The sequence below is a fragment of the Dryas octopetala genome, chromosome 6 (assembly GCF_963921425.1).
Source record: "Dryas octopetala chromosome 6, drDryOcto1.1, whole genome shotgun sequence".
In the NCBI taxonomy this organism is placed as follows: domain Eukaryota; kingdom Viridiplantae; phylum Streptophyta; class Magnoliopsida; order Rosales; family Rosaceae; genus Dryas; species Dryas octopetala.
This window is the reverse complement of record NC_141371.1, coordinates 16,207,445-16,232,154: the sequence shown is the minus strand read 5'-3', so window position 1 is coordinate 16,232,154 and position 24,710 is coordinate 16,207,445. Positions and strand designations below refer to the sequence as shown.

The 24,710-nt window shown below is 44.1% G+C and overlaps 2 protein-coding genes across 2 annotated transcripts; one reads left to right on the top strand and one right to left on the bottom strand.

Annotated features, from left to right (window-relative positions):
* The first annotated feature begins 947 nt into the window (after positions 1–947).
* Positions 948–7,367, top strand: LOC147282828 (coatomer subunit delta-like). Its single transcript, XM_086248869.1, has 12 exons — positions 948–1,093; positions 1,259–1,324; positions 1,747–1,786; positions 1,926–2,149; positions 2,843–3,085; positions 3,195–3,369; positions 3,679–3,983; positions 4,329–4,527; positions 4,608–4,761; positions 5,952–6,014; positions 6,111–6,207; positions 6,881–7,367. The coding sequence occupies exons 2-12, from the start codon at positions 1,322–1,324 to the stop codon at positions 6,968–6,970; spliced, it is 1,593 nt and encodes a 530-aa protein (XP_086104995.1). The 5' UTR covers positions 948–1,093; positions 1,259–1,321; the 3' UTR covers positions 6,971–7,367.
* A 3,068-nt stretch (positions 7,368–10,435) lies between these two features.
* LOC147282827 (F-box/kelch-repeat protein At3g23880-like) lies at positions 10,436–24,114 on the bottom strand. The gene is made up of 2 exons (XM_086248466.1): positions 23,948–24,114; positions 10,436–11,679 (listed from the first exon to the last, which is right to left on the bottom strand). The coding sequence occupies exons 1-2, from the start codon at positions 23,994–23,996 to the stop codon at positions 10,436–10,438; spliced, it is 1,293 nt and encodes a 430-aa protein (XP_086104592.1). The 5' UTR covers positions 23,997–24,114.
* Positions 24,115–24,710: the final 596 nt, after the last annotated feature.

Below are 24,710 nucleotides of genomic sequence, written 5' to 3'. Positions count from 1 at the left end.
ATTATTGAAGAAAAAGTGGAATTAATAATATTCAAAATATTTGGGCTTAAGGGACGGACGGGTGTTGGCTCATATTTGGGACATTCGGGGCCACAGTGGAAGGATGCACGGTATGGGACGTGTAGGCCTGTTTGTCTTGGATATGTGTCAACGAGAATGTTTAAGGAGTAAGTACTCACATTCTCATTGCATATAATTGAAATCATTATATGTATTTCTTTTCTTTTACCGAGACATTGATTAAATGTGATAACTGGCCATGAGGGATCACTATACCCTACTGAGCCTTAAAAGCTCACACCCTTGCTAATAGATCGTGCAGGTGACGGAAATATGACCGATAATGTGGAATACCCAAGGGAAATTTAGAGAATTTGCTGGAGTACTATGTTTGTTTGTTTATCAATACATTGTAATATATAAGAAGATGAAGATTTAGTATGATATTTTTGGAACAGTAGTTTGCTAAATAAAGTCTATTTTTTATATTTTCACTTTACTTAGTTTCTTCAATTATTTTATATTATTTTATTTTATTTTCACGTCTTAATTGTAGAAATAATTTTATTAATTTGCGATTAGGACGTAAGTCACGCTTCACTCCTATATATTAGATTTTATTCAGGATTAAGGTGTGACACTTATGTAGTTTTTTTCTAAATAAGAAATGTTGGAATGACTAAATTCTAATTTTTTCTTAAATAAAATACAGTAAATTAGAAATATGTCAAATTTTAGAGAATCATTTGGATTAAGTAGAAATTTAAACATTTTTTAAGCAAACAAACAATTGTATCTCAAGTCTCAACTCAATTAAAATGATTGATAAATAAATAAATAAAAAAACTCAATTAAAAATTTAAAACGAATACTAATGTTGGCCAAAAAAAAAAGAATACTGATTTATCACGTTTTTTTAGACGGATGTATAATATAAGGGCCTGAATTTAGATCTCGGCTCAAGCACTTTCTCATTTCTTCAGACTCTCTGTCTTCTTCTTCTTCTTCTTGTTCGTCTTCTCAACCCCTGAAAAATCAAATCCCCTTGATCTGCTATCGACAGAAACCGTACATTAGTTTCCTCGATTTGCAGGTAAGAGACGAGACCTGTGCTTTTCAAATTCAAATGTTTTCGATTTCGATCTCTTCAATTTTCTTGCAGCATTATGTTCCCTTCCATACATATTTTCGGCTGATTTGGGTCGTTGTCTGTTAGTTAGTTTTGTGATATTCACGGGATTTGATTTTCATTTTTAAGGTGCTGCGTGCAACCCAGTTGGTGGTTATCAATAATCTCCGAGTCCCAGTAAATCAAATCAAGATGGTAAAATTTTGACTGACATTTTCTTCTCAATTAATTGTCCATTTTGCTTTTGGTGATGTTTTTAGTAGAAATGATAATCATTTTGGTTTTCGATAAGTGATATTAGTATCTATATGTATTCAATTCATACATTTTAACTACTCAACATGGAAAACTATTCTGATCTGGATGCAAGTAAGTTCAACAAAATGAATATTTGAGTTTAATTTGTGTCCTTCCCTCCGTAAAACTTGAATTCTGGATCGTTTCCATTTCCAGTAATTGATATGTAGCATTCAGTTGAAGTAGGATTCAGATGAGTTTTCCTTGTTGAGTGGTTAAAATGTATTAGGATCAACCTTTAGAATGTTGATCCTAATAAATAAATTTTGGTTTTCTTGGAAAATCTCGTCTCATTTTACCTTTTATTTGTTGTAATTTAGGTTGTGCTTGCCGCTTCAATCATAAGCAAGTCTGGGAAAGGTGAGTTCGATCTGTGTTTTTTTTCTTTTGTTTCTCTGAGTGGATGGTATTGGTGATTGAAAAGAACACTTATTGCCATTTCCTTTGTCTATTCATAATGTTGATGTCTATATTTATTTTATTTTATTTTATTTTGCAGTGCTTGTTTCCAGGCAGTTTGTGGATATGTCTCGTATAAGAATTGAGGGTCTTCTTGCGGCTTTTCCTAAGTTGGTAGGCACTGGCAAACAGCATACATATGTTGAGACAGAAAATGTGCGCTATGTTTACCAGCCGATAGAAGCTTTGTACTTGCTTCTTGTTACAAACAAGCAGAGCAATATTTTGGAAGATTTGGAGACTTTGCGCCTGCTCTCTAAGCTGGTATCCTTTATTTGCTGCCATATGATTATAATCCATCAATCTTTTCTGTTTTTGCAGAATGATTGACTTGTTGGTATGATTGCGATAAAATGTTTGCATGGATCTGGATCCCTCTTTTTTTTATTTTAATTCATGTGCTCATGCCTTCATTTTATTTATTAGTCCCCTACTCCATTGGGAACTGCAATCTATATTGTACATCCTGATTCATGGTATTTGGTAATCTTGTTCTTCAAAACTGGTTGTGTTCCCAACGTACCATGATATATGAGGAAGAGAAAGGAGATAAAATGTCAAAAATAAAGAAAGCTGGAACTTAGGGCAAACTTTGTGCATACGGTTTGCAAATCTTCTAAATCTATATATGTGCTTGTATGCAAGTGTTTATGCATTTGTGCATGGATGTATGGATCTACTTCAAGTTGTTCCCAAGCAACACAAGTAATAATTAACAATGTGAACTACAATCCAAAATGGCAAACCAACTTAGTGGGGATTTACCATGTACTGGGCATAGTAGTGTATATTGTGTTGCCATTACCTCAAATGTGAATTAGATGTACCATGGGCCTGGTAACTCTCACCCATAAGTTGTTTTTGAGCCATATATTTTCTTTTCTTTTCTAGACGTTTGCGTGTTTGTGTTCAAGATGTTGGAAAGAATCGTTGAGTTGATTTTTGAAGTGTTTTTAGGTACCTGAATATTCTATGTCCCTAGATGAAGATGGTATATGCAGGACAGCTTTCGAGCTGATTTTTGCTTTTGATGAAGTCATCTCTCTTGGGCACAAGGAAAATGTGTCTGTTGCACAAGTTAAGCAGTACTGTGAGATGGAGAGTCATGAAGAGAAGCTGCACAAGCTCGTAATGCAGAGCAAGATAAATGAGACCAAGGATGTTATGAAACGCAAAGCTAGTGAGATTGACAAAAGCAAGGTATATTTATTTGGGCCCTGTGATGGCTCCTCTATTGGTTTTGTTCTTGCCTAATTTGCTGGTCTTGTAAGCCTTCCATTTTATTATTTTGTGTCACATTTCTCTGCAGATTGATAGGAGCAGAGGTGAAAAGGGAGGATTTATGTCTTTACAATCAATGGGCTCTGGAAGAATTGAGAGTGCCTTTAGTGACATGAGCATAGCTAGTAGTGGAAGTGGTTTTGGAGGTGGTTCTGGTTTTGGATTGAGCTCTGATAGTGACTCATTCTCAACGAAGGCCAAAGGTTTGTGTCTATTTTTCTGCATGAATCCTGTCATTCGTTCTGATATTGTTGATCTGTGGTAGGTTGGTGTGTGTGGTACATGATTTAAAATTCTTGGTTCAATTATTGATATGCATACTCTAGATTTTTTTTCCTGCTGATAATTGATATGCTACAGTTGTTAAGCTGGTCTTATATAGTCTGCTTAAGAAAACATTGTAAGCACATAATGTACAGGGTTTCTATTGGCCACCATTGTGCCTTTGGCATCCGTCTTTTTATTTTATCATTAAGATCACTCATTTTGACCATGTACACTTCCATCCTCAGGTCGTCCACCTTCAGCTGCCACTGCTCCTCCAAAGGGTTTAGGTATGCAGCTGGGAAAATCACAAAGGACCAACCAGTTTTTAGAGTCCTTAAAAGCAGAGGGGGAGGTGATTCTTGAAGATGTACAGCCAAAAGCAGGCCAGTCAAGATCAACTGCCCCACCACTAACTGATCCTGTCACTTTGAATGTTGAAGAGAAACTCAATGTAACACTTAAACGTGATGGTGGAGTGAGCAACTTTGATGTTCAGGGGACATTATCCCTGCAAATTCTTAACCAAGAAGATGGGCATATCCAAGTCCAGGTACTGTATGCTCATCATATATTCCCATGCGCATTATTGAGGTGGTAGATCTATTTTTAAAATTTCAATGTTCATGGTGATGTGTGAGACATCTTGCATCTGACTTAGTTGAGTACTAGGTTTGGTCTGATTCAGATAGAAGCTTCATAGTTGTCCTCATCATGGGAGATGGGAGACTTCTAGAGCTATGTCTATTTTGAATGTTGTCTTTTGAAAATTGCTTTCAGTCATTTTTGGTAAATCTTTAGTGGTGATTTGTTTGTGGCTGTGCTCATTAAGCTTGTAGAGGACTAGAAGTAGGCCCCATGATTTGCCTGATTGCATTATGTTTTGTCTTATTTTCAGATTGAAACTGGTGGAAATCCTGGCATCCTTTTCAAAACACACCCTAACATGAACAAAGAACTATTTTCCAATGAAAATATTCTAGGCCTAAAGGATCCTAATAGGCCTTTTCCCACTGGTCAAGCTGGTGATGCAGCAGGTGTTGGTCTTTTGAAGTGGAGAATGCAGAGTACAGACGAGTCAATGGTGCCCCTGACAAGTGGGTTCAAGTCTTTTCATCTTCGTGTACAATTTATCTTGTATGTTCTGATCATTAAATTAAATCTATCTTTGTTGCAGTCAACTGTTGGCCCTCTGTTTCTGGGAATGAAACTTATGTCAGCATTGAATATGAAGCTTCTTCGATGTTCGATCTGCGAAATGTTATCGTATCAGTACCTCTTCCAGCTCTCCGAGAGGCTCCCAATGTAAGGCAGATTGATGGTGAATGGAGGTGAGAAAAATTCAACTTTATTTTTTTTGTTTACCCTAGCTTTTAGCACCTTGATTACAGCCATACACAACTGGATGTGGTTGTTATCTTACTGGTACAACCATACAAAGGTTCCATTGTGAATGTGAATGCAAATGCAGAGGGGTTCTTATCTGATTGCTGCGGTACATTCAACCGTATGGCTGTGATTTCATGGATATGAGCATGATCTTAGGAAGTACATGAGAGGATCCTGATTCAGGGCAACAATACGATGTTATTTTGAGATACTATTTCCAGTAATTATTTTTAAGTTCATGATCCTGGAAATGGTGATTTATATCTGTTTTAAATATATATATATTTTTCATTTCTGATTTTGGTTTCTTTATCATTGATGCTTCCTCGAGTTTGATAGAATATTAAAAATGTCACCTAAAAGAAATATTCAATGGAAAACCAAATTGCATTATGTAAAATGAAGAGGAACAATGAATTCAATGCTAATGTTTGTGTGTGTGTGTGTGCCTGTCTTGTGTCTGGTTTAAATCACATCAATCTTTAATCAAATGCAGTGCTCTCAAATTTCCTGCTGATTTATCAGTATAACTCTAACATTACTATCATATAGTGAGTAGAACTTTACATCATCTTTTGCAAGTTATATGGTGTTTAAATTTTCTGATAACAAGCCTGGGGTTAGGAGTTTTGGATATTCTCTTGGATAGAAATTTTGAGTACATATGGGTTTACAGATTGTCAATTTGTTATAACTTTAACTTTCGTTTAGGTTAAGGGTTAGAGAGGGTGGGGCAATGGGTTAGAATTAGGATAGGTCAACGGTTCGATTCCCTCCAATGTAATCGAAAAACTTCCGTTTAGTAGTTCTGTGGAATTTTTTCCTCCTCCATTTTCTTCCATATCTGCTCTCCCCAGAATCGACTCTTTGATATATTTCTTGCTCCATAATCCCATCAATTACAGGTAGGTCTGATGCTTACTGGAAATGACAGCTTTAACATTTCCCATAGGTAATCCTCTTGTGTAGATTTTGGGTACAGACACTAAGATGGAATACGCTTGGAAATGTGCCCAATGTCCCTGCTTCAATGTGATGGGATGCTATTCCTCCTGGAGCAAAAGGATCCAAACCTTTCATGCTCCCTTGGAATTTATATTACTTAAATTTGATATCAAACATTTTATTGCAGATATGATTCAAGGAATTCAATATTGGAGTGGTCCATACTTCTTATTGATAACTCGAACCGCAGGTCTGCAAATGCTGGACTGATTATTTTTTACTGTTTCACATTCCTTATATACTAGTGTTAATGCAATTTTATCTTTCTTTGTTGAATCCTTGGCAGTGGATCGTTGGAGTTTGTTGTTCCCTCAGCAGATTCATCTGTATTCTTCCCCATTTCTGTGGGCTTCTCTGCCACTAATACATTCAGTGACCTGAAGGTACAACTGCTTGACTTGGAATGTGGCTTTCTTGATGAATATATCCTCTTGATATCATACTTTGCTCATTTTGATGGACTTGAATAACCCATACTATAAGTGAAACTACTATGTTGATTCCATTGTTGATGTTTTACTGCTAGGCTCTTTGACTGACTATGTTATTAGGTACTTGAGGAGTTTTGCAATTATATTGTTGCTCAAACGTCTATCATTCTTTCATAGAAGTTCTTGCTTCACACACCTATAACACTTTGGGCGACTCCGTTGGAGTCGATATTATCTGCCCATATATTATGTCTAACTGTAGTCCACTTGAAACTTGGCCAATTTCTCAAACTGGAGCCTTTGGTTGTATGGTTAGTAATGAATAAGCAAAAATGTTTTGAATTTATGTGCATGCAAAAGGTCAGTCTGATTCCAACCCGAGGTTAGAAAAACTTCCTAATTTTTGGTAACATATAATTTTCTTCTGAGAACCTTTGTTGAATAAGCCACTTATTCTCCGATGGTATTGATGGTTGATAAATTCGAACCTGATCTTTTGCCATTGCCTGCTTCTGACTTCCTTTTAGTAGCATTTACACTAGTGGATTATACTCGAAAAGTTTTTGAATTGAAGATGGTGCCACTTAATCTTCATAAAATATTCAATGTAAACTCTTTTTTGCAGGTCGCAAACATTATACCTCTTAAAGGTGGAGCCCCTCCCAAGTTTGCCCAAAGAACGCAGTTGATCACAGAGAATTACCAAGTGGTGTGACTGGTTTGGGTGCCTGTTTGCAACTAGATTTTCAGTTTCTTCAACATTCTTGGATATGGATTGAATTCTAAATCGGCGAATTCTTTTGACGGTGTTTTTTCCCCTACCCAATTTGAGATGAAGGATGCCAGAGTTATTTTCTTATAAATTTGAACCTAATGTTCTTAGAATGCTTATACAATTTACAATCTTTCATAGTGTATCTGCCAGACTTTGGACTATAAATCTGCATATCATTTGATTCTGTATATCTGCCAGTGTTTATCCTGAGTAAGGACACAAACTTACCTATTATGGGTGTATACACCCATTTGTCTATCTCTCTCATCACATTCTAGATAGAGACAATGAGTGTACACCCATTACATGAAAATTTTACTTTATATCTTGATTCCCACTTTTGCTTTTCAAATTGACTATCAGTATATTTTTTATTAAGAAAATGAATTACAAAGCAAATTTGCTTCATAAAAGTCGGTGGATCTTGGACTGTTTTAGATAAATAGTTCTGACCCAAGTAAAAGTTGAGTTAATTACAAATGACTTCAGCAATGCCAATCTTAAACCAAGTGTCAAATAGAGCCTTCTGTTACAACAGTGTCAAATAGAACCTTCTGCTAGAACCGTGTCAAATAGAACATTCTTATACGTCAATTAAATCGTCTTCAACCATTGTTTGGATACTTGGATAGCATACTTAAGCCTCCAACCAATTTTTCAGTCCTCAAAACCTTTCCTCTTAGCAGTTGTGATCATACAATTGCTTTGGCTGTTGTGATCATACCAACCCAACCCAAGCCACCCCGCCTCCCTCTCTCAAAGGAATGCCAGAAATTGACACAAAGTACATTGCTAACATGGTAAATAGCTTTTTCATTGTCTCTGGCTGGGTGAGATTGCCATGAGTCCATGACTCAGCAAATCAAACAGAAATTGGACCGGGTCGGGCTGAGTTGGGCTTGGAGGCATTTTCAGGCTGAGCCTGGCTGGCCCTCCCAATGAAAAAGCCCAATTGGGCCTAAATATTTTTATTATATTATATAAAATTGTGCAATTACAAACTATATAGAATTAATGACTCATTAATGAGTAATTAACAATTGTATAAGTGCATAAAAAAAAGTTAACAATTATATAAGATAAAAATTCTTTTAGTTTTATGATATAAATTATATCAATTCATTAAAGTCTAAAGATGAGGTTAGAGACTAAATTACTATAAGATATGTACATCTCAACTGTGTTGGTACCTACACACCTATAAATTATTTACACTTCACAACCTCAAGGTACATGAAAGATAAAAAAAAAAGAAAATTAAGCTAATTTATATTTTATATTGAATTATAATATTGTTATCTTAGTTTACAATGTATAATGAACTAGTTTATACATTATAAATTAGTGTATGTTATTATCATGTTAACCATTAAACATATTAAGAATTTAAGACCATATATATCATATATAATGTATATTGGAGCGCTTTAGAATTAACCGATTAGTAAGAAAATATGACGCTATTCACCCTTTTAAGCCCACTACACAATGTGCTCTCATAATTAGAACTATTCATCTTTTAGCTCTTCATTCAAAAATCAACCTTGAAAAAAAAAAAAAAAACTAAATCATAAATTGTTTAATCAACTTTTAATAAGTTAATTGTGCTAAAATAAATAGACGAACAAATTTTTTTGATAAAACATTAAAATGATTGTGATGATAACCAAATGACTAAAGTCAAACTATTTCTAATTTGAATGATTTTTTACATAGTTGTTATTTGAATGATTTAGATTATAGGATCATGTTGTGTACTAGGCCTAAAAGGGTACTTAACGCCTTATTATCTTACTAACCGGTTTCAATTGAAAGCCTTAAAGAACATTCTTGTAGCATCTTCGCTTGCTGCTCTTCCTTGGGTGATAATGTGAGACCCTAGAGGAGTAAAAAAACTTATAGTACAACAAACTGGTCCCTTTGAAGCTTGTTGGCTTTGTATTACAGCCAGAGACCAACAGGTCTTGGGTTCGACTAGTAGCTGAAACTAAAAATACAACAAATCTTGAAAGAGAAAGGTCTAGTAGCATTGGGCATGGTAAGAGAATAAAAGTTTAGCAAAGATTGAGCCCACATACTTATGCTTGCTTCAAGTGTAATGGTGATAGGGCGTTAGGATTATGAGCACGAGAAGTGTTTGTTGTGTGTAGTGATTGTGGTCTAGTGTTTTTAAGGTTACTGAGAACAATGATTCAAAGGATTGAAAGTATGACGGTGAGAGGTTTCATAGAGTGTATTGCAAATTACTCCTCAAGTGCCTTAGCCATGGCTGAGGGGTATCAAACGGTAAATAAATAGGGTATTGCAAATTTGTACCAAAATATCAATTGCAAATACTGCTAATTCTTGGGCTCAGGGGAACTCATTAAAAAAATTAAAAAAAAAATGCAAAAGAATTTGATAGACACAGGTGCATAGTTTCAAACTGCCAAACCAAATGAAATTTGTATTTAAAACCTAAAGTTTAACAATAGACAAAGAACTACTTAATAAAACACATCAACATTTCAGATAAGAAGTTCCATAACAAGAAAACACAGCCTCACTAAAGGCAAAGGACCAACTGCACTAGAACCTGCAAGAAAAGAAAACAAAAGAAAAAAAAAACCACTATGTTAGTCATTGCAGAGTATTATAGTTGACAGCAGTCGTCATGAGAACTTTTCTTATTACTTACTTCCTCAAGAGTACAAATGTAAATTCCTCTTCATGCTTTCACATAAATAAAAGCTATATTGTTAAATGAATACCAAAACATCACTAAAGTAGAAGCAACAAGTCCACTGTTTTTAAAGTCATAAAAAGTGTATATCTTATTTAAATCACAAAGCTACAACAGACAGTGTAACAGTGTTTATTACTAATTTGTTTTAACTTCTTGTTTACAAACATCTACTACCAAAAATATTAATTTTCTTTTTCACTTGACGGTTTCCAAATTAAGTTTGCACCAAAGGTGAGTAAAATTTAATTACCAAGTTGTGTTCTCTGGCAACATAAGCAGAAAGACAATCAGCTAAAACAGGAAAAGAAAAAAAAAAAAAAAAAAAGAGCAGTAATTCTACAACAAAACACCCAGAATGCGATGAACAGAAGCCTAAAAAGCTAAGAACGGAAATAAACCCATAACAAGAACCCCACAGCAATTCAACAAAAGACACCCAAAAGGCTAAACAGAACCAACCCCACAACAAACGAAAAATACAACACTCAGGCACTCATTTGAACATATAACACATAGTTAAGGTACTAGATCAAAATACAGAAATCAAACTTTGTGGCAGTGCTAAAATCTCTGGGTCATAGGTCAAACAGAAGTTACAGAATTGGCAGCATATGCATTTGGAGATGAAGAAAATAAACCACGGAAAAGCAGCACTGTAATCAACTTACCAGTTCTTTCCCTTAGTAAGAAACTGCATCAGTCTTGTCGAGTAAGACGAGGCTCTCTTCATAAGAATCAAGAGAGTAATATTTATATCCAGAAATCCCAAGATTTTTATATTGTTGGCTCACAAGGTCTAGTGACACTAATGCATCTTTATCTTTTCTTTGTCGTTCAAATGAATTCTCAGGGATAGTAAGCACCAACACTACTTCACCACTCTTTCTGAAACATAATGCCTCGGGTAAACGTCTTTCTGGACCTTGTGGACCAAGAGTTATCAATTTGGTCCATGACTCCTCCTTGCAATACTCTTTCATTACCCATATGTCAAGAAAAGAATCAGTGTGGCCATAATCCATTGTAAACAGAGCAATGGATTTTCCATCTCCTGAAACCGACAATCGAAATCGCAGTGACATACTCCATTGCAAACTCTTTGGCATCATTATCTCACGAAATGTCTCATTCCCCACATCAAATGCCAAGATGAAATGGCAACATGCATCATTTGTCAAACGTTGTGCCTCCCAATGAAGAGCCCCATTCACAAAAGCCTGGGATGTGCATCCGCCTATTCGACATTTGGGAGAAACAAAACGAGGACTACTCCACAAGGCCGTAGCTAGTGAATAAACCTCAACAAAAGTTGGATTGTCTTCGTCATCCGTGACAAGTCTCACAACCTTATAGTCATTGGTCATAGCATCAAAACAGAACCCAACAGTAGCATCATACTCACCAAGTGCACTGAAGGTAACATTAGGCTTGGGAAGGGTCACTGACTTTCTTATATGTGGATTCCATATTATGAAGGTGTAAGCATAACGCCATAAATATAGGTCGGCAAGGCATAACAGCCCGTTACAAATGCCAACCACACGGAAACATGAATTGTACAATATCTCCTTGTGAGCACTTGAAAGTTTGATCTTGCAGTACTCTTCAAAAGCATGGTTATCATAATGCAAAGAGTAGAGCTCTTCTATTGGCTTGTGGATGAAAAATTTGTGGTTGTAGAGTCTGTAACCATTTGCACTAGAAACACCGTGGAGAAGGAGGAGGTGAGTGCCATCTTGGTCATTAGAATTGATGGTACGGCTGAGATGGGCGTGAATAAAGCTGGGGTTTATGATCATAGACCTCCATGACTTGCATACGGAGGTGCATTTGATCAAACATTTAATGGGTAGTCTAAAAAGGATATCATGTATGATTTCTTCAGGAAAATAGTGGATCATTGCTTCAAATTTCAATACCCTTGCTGCAATTCCCAGAGACAGACAGAGTGAGACATACAATCTTTTTTATTTGTAAATTTCATTGCATTGAAACGAAAGTCAAAGAATTTAAGAAATAAAAAAAAAAGTAATTTTCTTGATCTAGGCTATATACAATTGATCTCAAATTATTAAGAAAAAAAAATAACAATACTGATTTCTTAGACTTTTCACAGGACCTTTTGTTTCCTACATGATTGCATTTTCCCTTTGTTTTATTTTTGTTCGTACCACTAATCATCTCGGCATAACGACAAGTCACACAAGGCCTAACACCATGCTGTTTGGGCCTAGATCCAAAAGACTAAGCCCTTCCTGGGCTCCTAGCCCATGACCTCCTAGGCTCCGGCCTCATGGGCTCTGGCCCCCTGGGCCCCGGCCTCTTAGGCTCCGGCCTCCCAAGCTCAAGCCTCCCGGGCCCCCGGCCCGTGTCAATCCACTCGGATCCTCGAGACCGGTGCCACGTGGCGCTCCTACAGTGCAAGTCACCACAAAGGACACGTGTCGTCACCGGATTGGTTGACATTCTTCCAAAGGTACTATAAAAGAGGTACCTTCTTGTCACAAAAGGACAACTGAAATCATTATTATACTATTCACTCACTCTGCTCTCAGATCTCTCTGAACACTGACTTGAGCGTCGGAGGAGCTTTGGCCGGCACCACACCGGTGCCCTTCCCGCTCACTTTTGTGTACCTGTGCAGGGTGCTTTGGATATCATTCTCTCTCATTACTCACCAGTCGGACCCAGCTACCCGTTCCTGCCCCACTTCGACGTGTCATCCGCTCAGTGGTGGGTCAACGGGCCTACGTGGTTCGACTCGACGTTGACTGCTCTACCATTTTTGAGCATCAACAGTTTGGCGCCGTCTGTGGGAAACTTACAACTTTTCCCCATTGAATTCTCTACCCTCAGTTGAGGTGCAAAAACCTTCCGAGCTCCCGAGCTTCCGAGCTCCCTAGCTTCCGAGCTTCCTAGCTTCCAAGCTACCGACCCTCACAATGTCTGACGGAGGTCCTATCCTCGACCAAGTCGACAACACCCCGCTGGTTGACAAGCGAGGTAAGAAGACTGCCGAATCTGATCAGGAAGAGTACATCCAGCGATTGGAGGCTCAGCTCCAACGAACCCAGGAGCAGCTCGACCTCCAAAAAGGTGCAACACAGCTTTATGAGCGACTCCTCCGTGACAGGGAAGGACATACCACTCCCCGGAGTGGTGAGAGGAGGAACCCCCACGACGGGGACGAACACACCGCTCTCCGGAATGGTGAGATGAGGGATCCCCCCCGAAGGGACCAAAATGTTCCCCGTCAATTGGATGTAGGGCAAGGTAGCCATCCACCCCCAGGTTTCCAAAAGAGACTTATCCACCCGGTCGCCCGGACTCGATCTGGCGAGCATCCTACCCGCTCTGAAGAGTTCCACATTTATCGGGACTGTCGTCATCTGCTCGACGACAACCGCTCTCGGCGAGAAGAGCAGCGGACGAACCGGGACGAATCCAACCCGCGTCCCCGAGACTTGGAGGAGGAGCAGGGGCGATCCAACCCGCGCCCCCGAGACTTGGAGGAGGAACAGGCTCCCCGTCCCAAGCGACGACGGGGAGAAGAGCAGGTCCTCTCGGCTGGGCGCCGCGCATAAAGTAACACTTTCATAAGTGAACAAGTCGCTGACTCCGGTAATAGCGGCTCTCTTCCACCAGACCAGCTCCAGCAACTTCTCATGGACATCAGTGAGCGCCTGAAAAGAGTGGAGGGAGGAAGTCGGGGTGGGCACCCATCTTTAGAAACAAGGGAGCTGCCTGGACCTTTCACAGCTCGCATCCTATCCACTCCTCCGGTTGGCGACGTCCGACCTCCCAAAATCACTCCATACACAGGGAAGGAAGACCCATATGACCACCTCATGAGTTTCAGATCCGCTCTGGAATCTAAAGGTGCTGATGACATTACGAAGTGTCGAATTTTCCCTTCCACCCTCTCTGGCAGTGCAAGGGACTGGTTCTACCAACTTCCTCCGGGCTCGGTTGATTGTTTCAACGAGCTCCGAGAGCTCTTCCTAGGCCAGTATATCATCCAGACCGATAGAATCTACACCACGGATGACCTGACTCGAGTCCGACAGGGCAGCAGGGAATCCCTCCGGGAATACATTACTCGATTTCAGCTAGAGCGATCTCGGTGTCGCGACTGTGATGAGAAGGTAGCCTTCGCCGCTTTCAAGGGTGGTCTCCTAGAGGGGGACTTCTTGTTCGAACTCAACCGCCGCAATCCGCGCACCTACAAAGAACTTATGCAAGAGGCCATTGCCTATGCTACTGCGGAATTCAAAACATATGGGAAGAAGCCGCCCACCATGGATCGCCCAAGTACCGACCAGGCCATCATAGTGCCACCCCAGCCCAAGCCCTACTCGGGTAATCAGCATGGGGGGTCCGGGAAAAAGTTCAGTAAATTCACCAAGAAGCAATTTGGTGATGGTAGAGGTGGAGGGCAACGAAGGGAGGAAACTTATCAGACATCCTACGCCTCCAGGTTCAAAGTCTATACAATTCTCACTGTTACTTATACAGAATTGTATCCTCAGATCAAAGACATACTTCCCAAGCTCCCACCCCGCCCACCACAAACACGGTACCGGGCCAACAAGAACTTCTTTTGCCTTTATCATAATGACCATGGCCATGACACCGAGGCATGCAGAGCCTTTAAAGAGGCCATAGAAACTTTGGTACATGAAGGAAAATTGGATGGCTTTATAGACAAGGAGGCCACCGAGAAGGCCAAGGCCGAAGGACAACGACGGGGGCGGGTCAATACCATCTGCGGGGGCCCGACCCTCGCTGGCAACTCCAACAGGGCTAGGAAGGAATACGCCCGAAGTGCTCAGCAATGCTCCGGCGTTATGGCTGTAGACTTCCACCGTGGAAAAAAGACTCCTAAGCTCGGGTGGTCGCCCATTTCCTTTGCTGAGGAAGAGGAACGTGATTTGATCTTCCCACACGATGACCCCTTGGTCATTGAAGCCACCATAGCTAATTTTGATGTGGCTCGGATCCTTGTTGATTGTGGTAGCTCCGTCAACATCCTCTTCGCCTCCGCCTTCACAGCTCTTGGGATTGACCAAGAGAGGCTTGACCGGTCGGTCGCTCCTTTACTTAGCTTTTCGGGCGATGTGGTCACCCCTCTTGGCGGGATCTACCTTCCACTCACCCTTGGGAGGTATCCTTCGTCCGCTACCACAACCACTCAGTTTTTGGTGGTCGACTGCCCCACAGCGTACAACGTCATCCTGGGACGACCAGCCCTTAACCAACTGAAGGTTATGATTTCCACTCACTTGCTTCTGATCAAGTTCCCGACCCCATGTGGCACGGGGGTAGTCAAAGGCAACCAAGTGTCAGCCAGGTCCTGCTATACGACTTCCGTCAAGAAGAAGAAAGAGGCCATGCCCTCTATGGCTGTCTCTGTCTCCCCCACCTGCCCTACCCCGGATCCTCTCGAAGATCCTCGTGATTCATCTTTCAGAGCCATCGCCCAACCAGATGACAATCATGTGGAAGAAGTGCTCATCTCACCTGCCTACCCGGACCGCAAGGTACGAGTCGGAACCCAGCTCAGTATTGCCCTCCGAGACGACCTCATCAACTTCCTTCGTGCCAATGCTGAAGTCTTTGCCTGGTCTTATGATGACATGCTTGGGATCTCTCCGGAGGTGATCTCCCATCGCCTAAGTCTTAATCCACGGCACCGCCCCGTCCGCCAAAAACGCAGGCAGTACAAGCCCGAAATCTATGCTGCTATGAAGGAAGAGGTCGACAAGTTACAGAAAATAGGTTTCATCCGCGAGGTTTCCTACCCGGATTGGCTGGCCAATGCTGTGATGGTCAAAAAATCAAATGGCAAGTGGCGGATGTGCGTCGACTTCACTGACCTCAACAAGGCCTGCCCCAAGGATAGTTTTCCTCTTCCTCGAATTGACCAATTGGTTGATGCCACAGCAGGCCATGCACTCCTTAGTTTCATGGACGCCTACTCCAGCTATAACCAAATCCTTATGCACAGCTCCGACCAGGACAATACGGCCTTCATTACTGACAGGGGCCTATATTGTTACAAAGTCATGCCTTTCGGACTCAAAAATGCCGGGGCCACCTACCAGCGTTTGGTCAACTCCATTTTTTCAGAATACATTGGTAAGTCCATGGAGGTCTATGTGGACGACATGCTTGTTAAGAGTGTCCGGGCAGAGGACCACGTCCACAAACTTTCTGAGATGTTTTCCGTGCTCAAGAAGTACCAGATGCGCCTGAACCCTGCCAAGTGCACGTTCGGCGTATTTTCGGGAAAATTCCTTGGCTTCATGGTGAGCCAAAGGGGGATAGAGGCCAACCCTGAAAAAATCAAAGCCTTGATCGATATGCAATCTCCCAGAACTCAGAAGGAAGTGCAGAGCCTAACGGGCAGGGTCGCCGCCTTGACACGATTCATATCCAAGGCCACCGACCGTTGCGCCCCATTCTTCAAAACCCTTAAGGCTCGGACAAAATACATTGACTGGACTCCGGAGTGTGAGAAGGCCTTCCAAGATCTAAAAGAGTACATGGGCAAATCACCTCTACTTTCTAAACCCGAGCCAGGGGAAGAGCTACTCCTCTACTTGTCCGTTTCCCTGACAGCCACCAGCTCAGTCCTCATTCGACTTGAGGATAGGGTTGAGCACCCGGTGTACTATACCAGCAAGGCCCTGCAAGATGCTGAGACCAGATATCCAGAGATAGAAAAATTAGCCCTTGCCTTGGTCACATCAGCCCGGCGCCTCCGCCCATACTTCCAAGCTCATCCTATCGTGGTTCTCACCAATCAACCACTTAGGCAAGTATTGCAGCGGCCTGAGGTCTCTGGCCGACTTATCAAATGGTCCATTGAGTTGAGCGAATTTGACATTTCCTACCGCCCACGGCCCGCAATCAAGGGATAAGCCATTGCAGACTTCATTTCAGAGTCTACTTTCCTACCCGAGGCTGAGCCCTCCTCCGCCATTATGTCGACAACCGATCCACCAACTTCTTCTACTCCGGCCATCAGGCCGGATCGCCCAATCTGGTCTTTATATGTTGATGGGTCTTCTAATCAACAGGGCAGTGGAGCCGGACTTGTTTTGATCGCCCCTGACCAGACCACCATTGAGTATGCTCTTCGATTCGGCTTCCAGGCATCCAACAATGAGGCTGAATATGAGGCCCTTATTGCCGGCTTATCTTTGGCACTACATATGGACGTTGAGCAACTCCGAATCTACAGTGATTCTCAACTTGTGGTGAACCAGGTCACGCAGGAATACCAGACCAAGGGTGAGCGCATGGCCGCCAACTTCACCAAAGTTCAAAGCCTACTCAATCAATTCTCAGCATACCAGCTCATCCAAATCCCTAGGGCGGACAATGAGAGGGCGGATGCCCTAGCTCGCCTTGCCTCGGCAGTCGACCATGAAGCTGGGAGGTCTGTCTCAGTTGAGTTCTTACCTCAGCGCAGCATTGATGTTATGGAAGTCTGCCAATCTGCGCAACAAGCTAGTTGGATGGACCCTCTCTCGCATTTCTTAAGCATGGGCACCCACCCGCGGACAAGGCTGAGGCTCGGCGCCTTCGCCAAAAAGCTTCCCGGTACACCATTATTAACGACAAGTTATACAAGCGGGGTTTCTCCCTGCCATACTTGCGCTGCCTCACCCCCGAACAAGGCGACTATATCCTCCGGGAGATCCATGAAGGGGTCTGTGGCAATCATGCAGGGGCCCACTCTTTAGCTCACAAGGCCATCCGCCAAGGCTATTATTGGCCGACCCTCCGCGCTGATGCAAGGAAGCTCACCCAGAAATGCATCAAGTGCCAAAAATTTGCCACTTTTCCGCACCAACCACCCGAGCCCCTAACTACCATGAACAGTCCTTGGCCCTTCGCCCAATGGGGCATTGACTTAATCGGACCAATGACCGAGGGGAAGGGCAAGGTCAAAATGGCAGTAGTCGCAGTGGACTACTTCACTAAGTGGGCAGAGGCCGAGCCCTTGGCAAAGGCAACCACCCAGACCATCAAGAGCTTTGTATGGAAGAACATAATTTGCCGCTTTGGTCTCCCTTACGCCATTATCACTGACAATGGCAAGCAGTTCGACAACAAAGAGTTCAAGTCATTTTGCTCCGCCTTCAACATCAAGGTTTTCTTTGCCTCTCCTGGTCATCCTCAGGCCAACGGGCAGGTCGAGGCAGTCAACAAGACCATTAAACATACCTTGAAGACCAAGCTCGATGCAAAGAAGGGAAAGTGGCCTGACCTCCTACCCGAAGTCTTATGGTCCTACCGGACGACCTGTCGATCCTCGACCGGGGAAACCCCCTTTTCTTTGGCCTTTGCTTCTGAAGCCGTCATCCCAGTTGAGGTCGGGCTTGCCTCTTACCGCCTCGATACATTTCAGCCTGAGCACAATGCTGACCAGCTAGCCCTCAGTCTCGACCTCGCTGAAGAGCATCGGGCCCAGGCTGAGCTACACAAGTACGCCTACCAGCAACGGGCTACTCGATACTACAATTCTAAAGTTAAGCCTCGCCACTTCCGAGTGGGGGACTGGGTCCTGCGCAGCACTACCTTGGCCAAAACGGGTGCTCTGAAACCTAATTGGGAAGGACCGTATGAGATTATTGAAGTCATCCGCTCAGGCATATATAGGCTCCGCGCCACAACCGGCAAGGAACTCGGCCACCCTTGGCACGCCGAGCACCTCCGCTACTTTTACAAGTAGACAAATGTTGTACCCCCCGGGGACTTTTTTCAATTTTCTCTATGTTATCACTTTCAATAAATACAAGTCCTACCACGGACACATTTTTCTTCATTTTTATTCAAATTGTTAATTGACTGTATGGACCCCCGGGTCATCAGACATCCGACCCTGCCCATATCCGCCCCATGCATTCAAGGGAAGCTAAGTACCATGCATTCAGGGCGCGGCTATGGCAAATGCATTCAAGGGAAACTAAGTACCATGCATTCACGGAAGTCCTACCACGGACACTTTTTCTTCATTTTTATTCAAAGTCTTATTTGGCTGTATGGCCCCCCGGGCCATCAGACATCCGACCCTGCCCGTATCCGCCCATGCATTCAAGGGAAGCTAAGTACCATGCATTCAGGGCGCGGCTATGGCAAATGCATTCAAGGGAACTTAAGTACCATGCATTCAAGGGAAAATCAATATCATGCATTCAAGGGAAACTAAGTACCATGCATTCAGAGAAAATCAATTTCATGCATCCAAGGGAAACTAAGTACCATGCATTCGATAAAATTCTGCAATACCATGTATTCAAAAGAAGGGCATCCTACCCCATAACGGGTCGGACACCCTCCAAATCGTCCAAATAACAATAAGTACAAAACTTAACAATCAAAAGAGTTTGCAAGTTGGCACGGGCCACATCCGACCCGACCATACAACTCAAACCAAAATAGGGTAATGGTCCGCCCACCCCTGCCCCCGGGCCATAAGTGCAACAGATGCCTATTTGGGATCCTCTCCCATATCATGCTCTCCAACTGGGGATGCTCTGCCCTCATGCTCTACCTCCTGGGCACCTTCCTCCGGGACGTTGCCAGGTACTTCGTTGCCAGCTCCTAGCAGACCACGCACGCGGTCCCAGTCAAAGTCAGGGCACATCTCCTCGAGCTCCAATTTGCAATCGCCAAAGCCCATGGCATAGCCGCTGTTGTACTCATTGTCCAACTCCTGCCTAGCCTGGTCCGCCTCTTGCTTGGCTTGGCTCAGCTCCTGCCCGCTCTGCTCCAACTCCTGCCTAGCCTGGTCTGCCTCCTTCCTGGCCTGCAGCAGCTCGGCCTGCAACGCCTGGTTCTGGTCAACCAGGGTACCGACCCTCTCCTCGGCTGAGAGCGCTCTGTCCTTCCACACCACGAAGCTCGACATCTCGTCCTTCATCTTCTCCACCGTGGCCAGGACACTAACATGTGCATGATAAGTGAAGAACAGTGCCTGCCAGGTCGGATGCCACGAAAGTGTTATCACAAACTATAAAGTTTAAACTTTGGACATCTCATCAACATATACCACTTTCCCTTACCTGGGACTGCTCGGAGAAGGCCCGCTGCAAGACGGATAGCGGCTCAACCTCATCGCCAATCACCCGGTCATCCCTCCCCTTCTTCAGGGATCCTCCAAAGTCTGTCACTGCCTGCTGTGCCAGACGATCCTCCTCTGGGACTGGATCAGACGCAGTGGCTGTGGCTGTCCTCTTGCCCTCTCTCCCGGGCTCGGCCGCATCTAACCCCGTCTTCCTTTTCCTCCCGGGAGAAGCCGCCTTCGGAACCTGGGTGTTGGTCGACCCACCATGCCTCATACCCCCGGGCACCGTTGCGCCTCTACCTGCATTCCCTTGGGACGAGCCACCTCCGGCCAACAACGCCCCCATCATCATCCTCCTCTGAGCGGGCGGGGCATGACCAACCGGTCTACTTGTTTTCTTCGTGTTGGCCATTTTCACTGAAAGACAACAAAAAATTCAATGAGCACAAATTATTATCTTATCAACTACTACTCCAAGAGGGGAAGTACAGAAGCTCACCTGGGACTCCGAAGCCGTACTTGGCCAACTTTTCAGGAGACAAGAGGTAGGCAGCGCTCAACTTTCGAGCAGGTCGGCTAAGCACTCTCCGCACCTCTTCCGCGCTATCCTCCGACAATGGAAGCCTCTCCCACTCACCCCCTGCAAAATCAAACAACAAAAGCCGACTATAAGTATAAGCAAAACATCAGCTAATAATCCAAGTGTACATAGACCAATGCATCGGCTCAGCCAGGCAACCTATTAGGTGGAAATTTGTCGGCACCCTATTCATGGTCCTCCTCTCACTCCAGCCAAACTCCCAGGCTCCGCTCGCAAAGAACCATTTTTTCTTCCACTCCTTGTGAGCGTCTGGGTGGCCTACCTGTATCTGGCGAGTCGCCCCATCGGTGAACTGCCCGTTCGCCAACTGCGAGCAGTACACCCAACCCCGCAATTTGGGACTCGACTTAATTTCAAACAAGTGTGAAAATTGAGCTATACTCGGGGCACCATACCCCTCATCCCGGAACATCACATACAACCCAATTAATGTCCTCCAACTATTGGGCGTCAGCTGAGCTGGTGCAATCCCTAACTTCCTCAACATATACTGGAAATAGGGGTGGAGAGGAAGCCTAAACCCATGGTGGAAACTCTTGGCAAAACACAAAATATGCCCCTCCGGCGGGTCACTCAAGACATCATCCTCTCCCGGGAGGCTCAGGTGGATATAATCGGGAATGTGGAACTCTACCCTCAATTTTTCAAGGTCTTCCTCCGTCATCCTATTCTCACACAACCCATCCACGGACCAATAAGGCACAATGCGCCCACCCACATCATCACAATTAGTGGGTGTCTCTCCATCATCGCTGTCCTCACTACCAGTGCCTTTTCCCTCACTTCCCATCACCATGGACAAGCTCTCCTGGACGGTCTTGAGCACTTTGCCCACCCCCATATTTCCACACCCCATCCGGGGTCGAGGCATATTTGGCCTCATCGGCGTCCCATCACTTGTGGACACCCGATCAGACTCCATAGAACTGTTATCATCTGAGGAAGCCATGGAAGGTCCGACCTCAGCACACCTGCTCATCCAAGACAACACCATGGACATATCAGATCAATACTGGTTTCCCACCCCCCCCATATGTGCTCTTCTACCCCCAATTTGGGACCATTCACCCTATCACCTTTTCACATGCTCAGCCACCAATCATTTATCAAAGCAAATATTCACAATATCAATTCAAGCAGACAGGCAATAAAAACACAAGCCTTTACCAGTATTGCGCGGCTCCAACGGCTCAGACGGGTTCCGACCCACTTATCTTGTCTCCTCCGTACCTAGCCACAAACCACAACACTCAATAAATTACAAAGTCAAAAAATGAAGGCATGTGGCCTACCCAGTGCTCGGCAAGGCTCCGGCCCACTTGCACCCCCACCTGCCCCTACTCACATTTTTCACAAAATTGACAAACAGAATTCCAAGGTCCGCCTCGGGCTGGACAACCAATATTTCTCACAAATCTCAATTTTCCAAGACAAAATCAGTATATCAATTGAGTAGAAAATTATTTGAGATTGCTCACCTCAAAGCACCCGAGCACAAGAGCAGCCGCGCACCCGAGCCCACGCTCAAATCCGGCCTGAGCCCACTATTTTCGAGCGAAGACAGCAGCCACAAGCCGCGCCCACCAGCTGCTCCGCGCCGAGCTGCCCTCGGATCCGACCCGACCAGCCCCTCCCACGCACGGCAAGGCGAGCAGAGCCCTTCGCCTGCCCCAAGTCCGAGCACCCGAGCACACCCCTGCCCTTCCTCCGCTCGCCCGCGCCCACCGCCGCGAGCCCAACCTCCACCTCCACTCCGAGCCGCGCAGCTCTCCCCTCCAACCCGCGCCGACCCGCGAAGAGCAGCCTCGACGAGCAAGCCCGACCCGAGCACAACCCCACGCGCAGCTCTCCCCTCCAACCCGCGCCGACCCGCGAAGAGCAGCCCCGACGAACAAGCCCGACCCGAGCACAACCCCACGCGCAGCACAACCCAAGACGATCCGACCCGTCGCTCTTCCGACCCGCGCACTTCCTCTCCGGCCCGAGCTCGGCAGATCCGGCCACACACCCTTCCGACCCGCCGACCCGAGCAGCGCTCCAGCCCACCCGAGCCGCGCCCAACACTCGCCCGAGCTCGTCCCTTGCTCTTCCGACCCGCGCAGGAATCCCCCCGACCCGCGCTCCTCGGCTCCGCCCCCTGCAAATGCTCCGACCTGAGCTCCTCCTTCGCCGACCCGACCCTCTCTCTCCGACCCGAGACTACCTCCCACCCGAGCAGCTTCTCTCCCTCACAAATCCCACCCGAGCAGCTTTTCCTATTTTCTATTTCGAAAGCACAGCTGCATTTAGAGTTGTTTTTAATATCAACTCTCTCTCTCTCCACAATATGTCTACAGTACTCAAGTGTGAGACTTAGGGTGGGTCTTTTATATCTGAGCCATACACTGTAATCCTACAATCTTCCTTACAGAAAGCAACATCCCACCATTAAAATCGGACGAGGTTTACTGGGATTACATCTGATGTCTACTGCTCGGAATACAGGGTGATCAGAAATTCAAAAAAAAAAAAAAAAAAAAAAAAAAAGGGATCTTTCATATGTAACCCCCAAGCTTTCCTGCAGTACAGCTTTTCTTGCTAAGGAACTTGGGGGACTTCTAGACAGTATCTTAAGCAAGAACAACTATGTGGACACTTGTCGTTCTGCTCGGACTTCTTTGTGTGCAAAGTTCCCAACCAAGAAGTATCTTTTGCTCGGAAACTTGGGGGACTTCTGTTCGTATGACTAATCATCTCGGCATAACGACAAGTCACACAAGGCCTAACACCATGCTGTTTGGGCCTAGATCTAAAAGACTAAGCCCTTCCTGGGCTCCTAGCCCATGACCTCCTAGGCTCCGGCCTCATGGGCTCCGGCCCCCTGGGCCCCGGCCTCTTAGGCTCCGGCCTCCCAAGCTCAAGCCTCCCGGGCCCCCGGCCCGTGTCAATCCACTCGGATCCTCGAGACCGGTGCCACGTGGCGCTCCTACAGTGCAAGTCACCACAAAGGACACGTGTCGTCACCGGATTGGTTGACACTCTTCCAAAGGTACTATAAAAGAGGTACCTTCTTGTCACAAAAGGACAACTGAAATCATTATTATACTATTCACTCACTCTGCTCTCAGATATCTCTGAACACTGACTTGAGCGTCGGAGGAGCTTTGGCCGGCACCACACCGGTGCCCTTCCCGCTCACTTTTGTGTACCTGTGCAGGGTGCTTTGGATATCATTCTCTCTCATTACTCACCAGTCGGACCCAGCTACCCGTTCCTGCCCCACTTCGACGTGTCATCCGCTCAGTGGTGGGTCAACGGGCCTACGTGGTTCGACTCGACGTTGACTGCTCTACCATTTTTGAGCATCAACAATTTTATTTTTTTTTTATTTTCTTTAGTTTTCTTTCGCTTACCACACAAACCAAATAAAAAACATCGGCAGACAAATGCCATTAAAATAAGAAAATATTTCATAGCACTGATTCTGAAACAAACATTAGAGAAGGAGGCAAGGAGCGAGAGAGAGGGGTTTACCTTCACAAGAATCCGCAGAGTGAGAGCGAGTGAGAGTCATCTTCTCCATCCTTGTGTGGAGTGTAAATGGTAAAGAGTATGGCGTCGGCGCAAAGCCTAATGAATCATTTCATAGGATGCTCTCTCTATTTATATGCTGATATATATTGCATTTCTATTCAAGCTTTAAAAAGTTCGGGGTTTATTAAGGACTAAAACGTACTGCAAATCAGCATGAACTGGAGTGATAAGAGCATGTAGGCTATGCACAAAGCTATATACAGTAAAAATGATAAAAATGCAACTATACATTTAGCATTTGCTATGCTAAAGTTATATTTTTCACATTATATAGCAAATGCAATTGTGGATGCCAACAACTTGTGGCCCCACATCAGAAAAAGTATGTGAGGAAAAAGAGAATTGGTGTTGGTTAATGAGAGTTGATTGGTTTGAATTTGGGAGGAGAGAGATGAGAGAAGTTAGTTGAAGATGCGCGTTTACAAGAGAGAGAAATAATACTTCATGTGCATGTTTGATTCAATGTTCTATTCACGTGGTTTGTTCTCATTGGTTGAAGACAATGTTATAGCTTTTGTACAATTGAAGCAAAAACCACAAAAATTGTAACAAAAAGCTAAAATGTTAAATAAATAGAGTGATGCTATTTGCATATCTTTTTTTTTTCTTTTTTTTTTGCACACCCCTCTTAAAAAAAAAATCCAAAGTGAAAAGACACACACACCCCTCTCTCTTTCATTCCTTCTCTCTTCTCTCCCTTTCT